This window comes from Perkinsus marinus (assembly GCF_000006405.1).
Source record: "Perkinsus marinus ATCC 50983 genomic scaffold scf_1104296973344, whole genome shotgun sequence".
Taxonomy (NCBI): domain Eukaryota; phylum Perkinsozoa; order Perkinsida; family Perkinsidae; genus Perkinsus; species Perkinsus marinus.
Window position 1 is genome coordinate 1 of NW_003201446.1, and position 2,689 is coordinate 2,689.

Here is a 2,689-nt window from a genome sequence, read left to right on the forward strand (position 1 = left end):
CCTTTGTGGTTATATAGATGTTAGTCCAGATATCGATATTATCATATTGGTAAGGTCTTATAGTAAATTATGATATAAATCTGTGGAGTATCAAAGTGTTGGTAAGAATATGGAATTTGTCATGGTTGGTTTTCATATACTGCAGTTAAGGAAACCTAACATATATTCCTACACTGGGTCAAAATTGTTCTGTGCTGTATGTCAGGCTTCCCGTCTCTTCGTGGTGGTCCTGGATCGAGTTCTAGCGCGCGACTGATTGCCTTCTACAACATCTGTCTCGGCCATAAGGCAGCGTGTGAAGCTTATCATGCTGGGGAAGGGGACTACTCAGGTTAGTGTAGCTCACATGGGATTGTTGATTTTGATTCGATTGACGTGTATGACATATCTCTCCCCTGTATCAAGCGCCTTGTCTGACTGTTATATATACGTCAATAAGCGGATTTTTTGTCGGAAATATTCACCACTTCGTGGCTTGGATACGTACTATTGGGCTATGGATGAACTAGAGCCGATCCGTTCTTATTTTCTCAGTCCCCGAGAGTATCTCTAGTGCGATAGATAAGCTCCGTCAGAAGCCTGTGAAGTCGCCACTGCCTTGTCGCCGTCTCGAGTTCGGCAGAAGACTGAGCAATTTCCTCGTCCAGCATGGTCATCAGAACTGGCCCGGTCAGTTCGAGGACGGGCAAATGTATCATGTCTTGATGCGCAACACTTTCCCACCGCTGAAGCCCGATGTTGAACGCGCCCTGCGGAGTCTCACTGTATTGGGGCTCTCGAGAACAGAGACTCCGAGGCTGAGATTCGATAGCCATCTCGAAGTGGTATCTTCTTCGCAGTGAGTTGTATGCTGCTTACTACATTTCCACTAAACTGTGATTTAGTTGATCTTAAACGTGTCTTTAGTGTTAGCTGATTCCTTCTTGTCAAGAAGCCTTCCCTAATTGTGTAATTATACTACTACTACTACTACTGCTGTCAGTACACCGTGCCGTTATTCTCAACGCAGTGTTGTGTTCGCTAGTCCACACGGAGGTAGTGTCCCGACGATCCAAAAGTCTGCTGACGATTTTCCGTTTTCTACTACAGAGAACCAGCATGGGAAAACACGCAGATGGCCAACCACATGTGTTGATGAAAATATGAAAAATTTAGAAATTTGTTCTTCGTCTCTGTAAACTCCTACCTCGGGTCATGTGTAGGCTTCTGTGATTAGTAAGGACGCGCTCCGACCAAGCTGAGTAGAGCGAACATATACTATAATGCTGCAAAAAACTCTGAAAATTCCTACCACTGCTTGGTGGGCCTCCTTGAGTTTCCACGATCATCTCTTGTTGACCCTGCCAGAGTGGGAGATTTGTAGTGGTGGTGGATTTCATTCGAGTTTTTCCAGAGTAGATTCTCTAGATCCGATAACATGTATCGGTACGGTTAGGTTGTGATCTTTCGTATTTTTCGCGAAACAACACCCAGTGAAGTGCGGTTTCTTGCCCAAAGCAGGTGAAACTCCAAGACGTTAGCATATCCAGCTTACTCGTGAACTCTTATGGATGCATGCTCCTTTCTGTCACTTAATTCTCGAGTACCTTCCTTCTATTAAATTTGAATAATATACTTTAAATAGTTCAAAGTATACTGCAGTTCTTGTTGAGGTGTCCGCGCTGATAACAACTAGCGGGGTGGAGTGAATTCCTGGGGCTAAATGGTTTGGGCTTTCAGGATCAGGCGATTCGTGTAGATATTACCCGAGAGAGTGACCTGCTCTCGGTCTACACACGAATTCCGAGCTTCTTCACTTAATGTTGCGGTTTCATCATCGGCGAACTGCGCAGCTCTATTGTGTTTGATTAGGGTTCGGTGTAGATCTTATCTATAAGGAGATGCTGGTCTTCCCCGCTACAGCTTCTTCCTCGGTGAAACGCCTCATCTCAGTGGAAGAGGAATCTCATGAAATTGTATGCGGCCGGTGCTCGGAGTGAGTAGCTTACTGCATGATGAGAGCATTGTGAAGGGCTGATGCGCCTCGTACATACCCGAGAGACGCCGACGATTGTTGAACTCATTCATACCGACTCAGCGAGGCAAAGTCCAATTACTGATCGCGTGTTGCGGGTCGATTGTACGGAAGCTGTTGTGACTACAGGGATGAACAAGTATGTGTATGGGCGTGGCTATGGAGGACGACTGTTCTCCGGAAGCTTATCTTCTGGAAAACGAACAAGTGTTGGACCCTGCACGAATTGCGCGATGCTCATGTGGAGAGTGCCATCCATTTAGTTTGCAGCGATATACGATGTGAGGATTCGGGAAAAACTGTCCAACGGCTATGATGAAAGGTAAAGTCTAAAATACCCGATGCAGGATTCGAACCTACGACCATCTGCTCCGTAGGCAGACATTCTATCCAGCTGAACTAATCGGGCGTTAATTGACATTTTTACAGGTGTATGTTTTTGACTGAATGCTCAGGTGCTCTTCTCAGTATCGCAATCGACAGCATTATGCATGGCACTTCCAGTAATTTCTCTATGGGTTTCCACTGAGACCATGCCACCCCAGATCACAGCTATGTGCAATGCACATTGTGCGATTTCAGAGGATGCCTTATCGTCTTGTAGTAGACACAGTTTTCTGAGCGTCCACAGTCAGCCGATGTAAGGTTGCTTATCGGGCAGAATGATCCCGTAAA

The 2,689-nt window shown here is 45.8% G+C and overlaps 1 protein-coding gene and 1 non-coding gene across 2 annotated transcripts; one reads left to right on the forward strand and one right to left on the reverse strand.

Moving 5' to 3' along the window:
* Positions 1-198: 198 nt before the first annotated feature.
* Positions 199-909, forward strand: Pmar_PMAR017424 (hypothetical protein; the record flags this gene model as incomplete). The annotated part of the gene is made up of 2 exons (XM_002766216.1): positions 199-331; positions 535-909. 2 exons carry the CDS (start codon positions 199-201, stop codon positions 840-842), a joined length of 441 nt encoding a protein of 146 aa, XP_002766262.1. The 3' UTR covers positions 843-909.
* A 1,440-nt stretch (positions 910-2,349) lies between these two features.
* Positions 2,350-2,423, reverse strand: Pmar_PMAR017425. Its single transcript has one exon. It is a non-coding gene; the product is annotated as a tRNA-Arg (tRNA).
* Between the last annotated feature and the right edge of the window lie 266 nt (positions 2,424-2,689).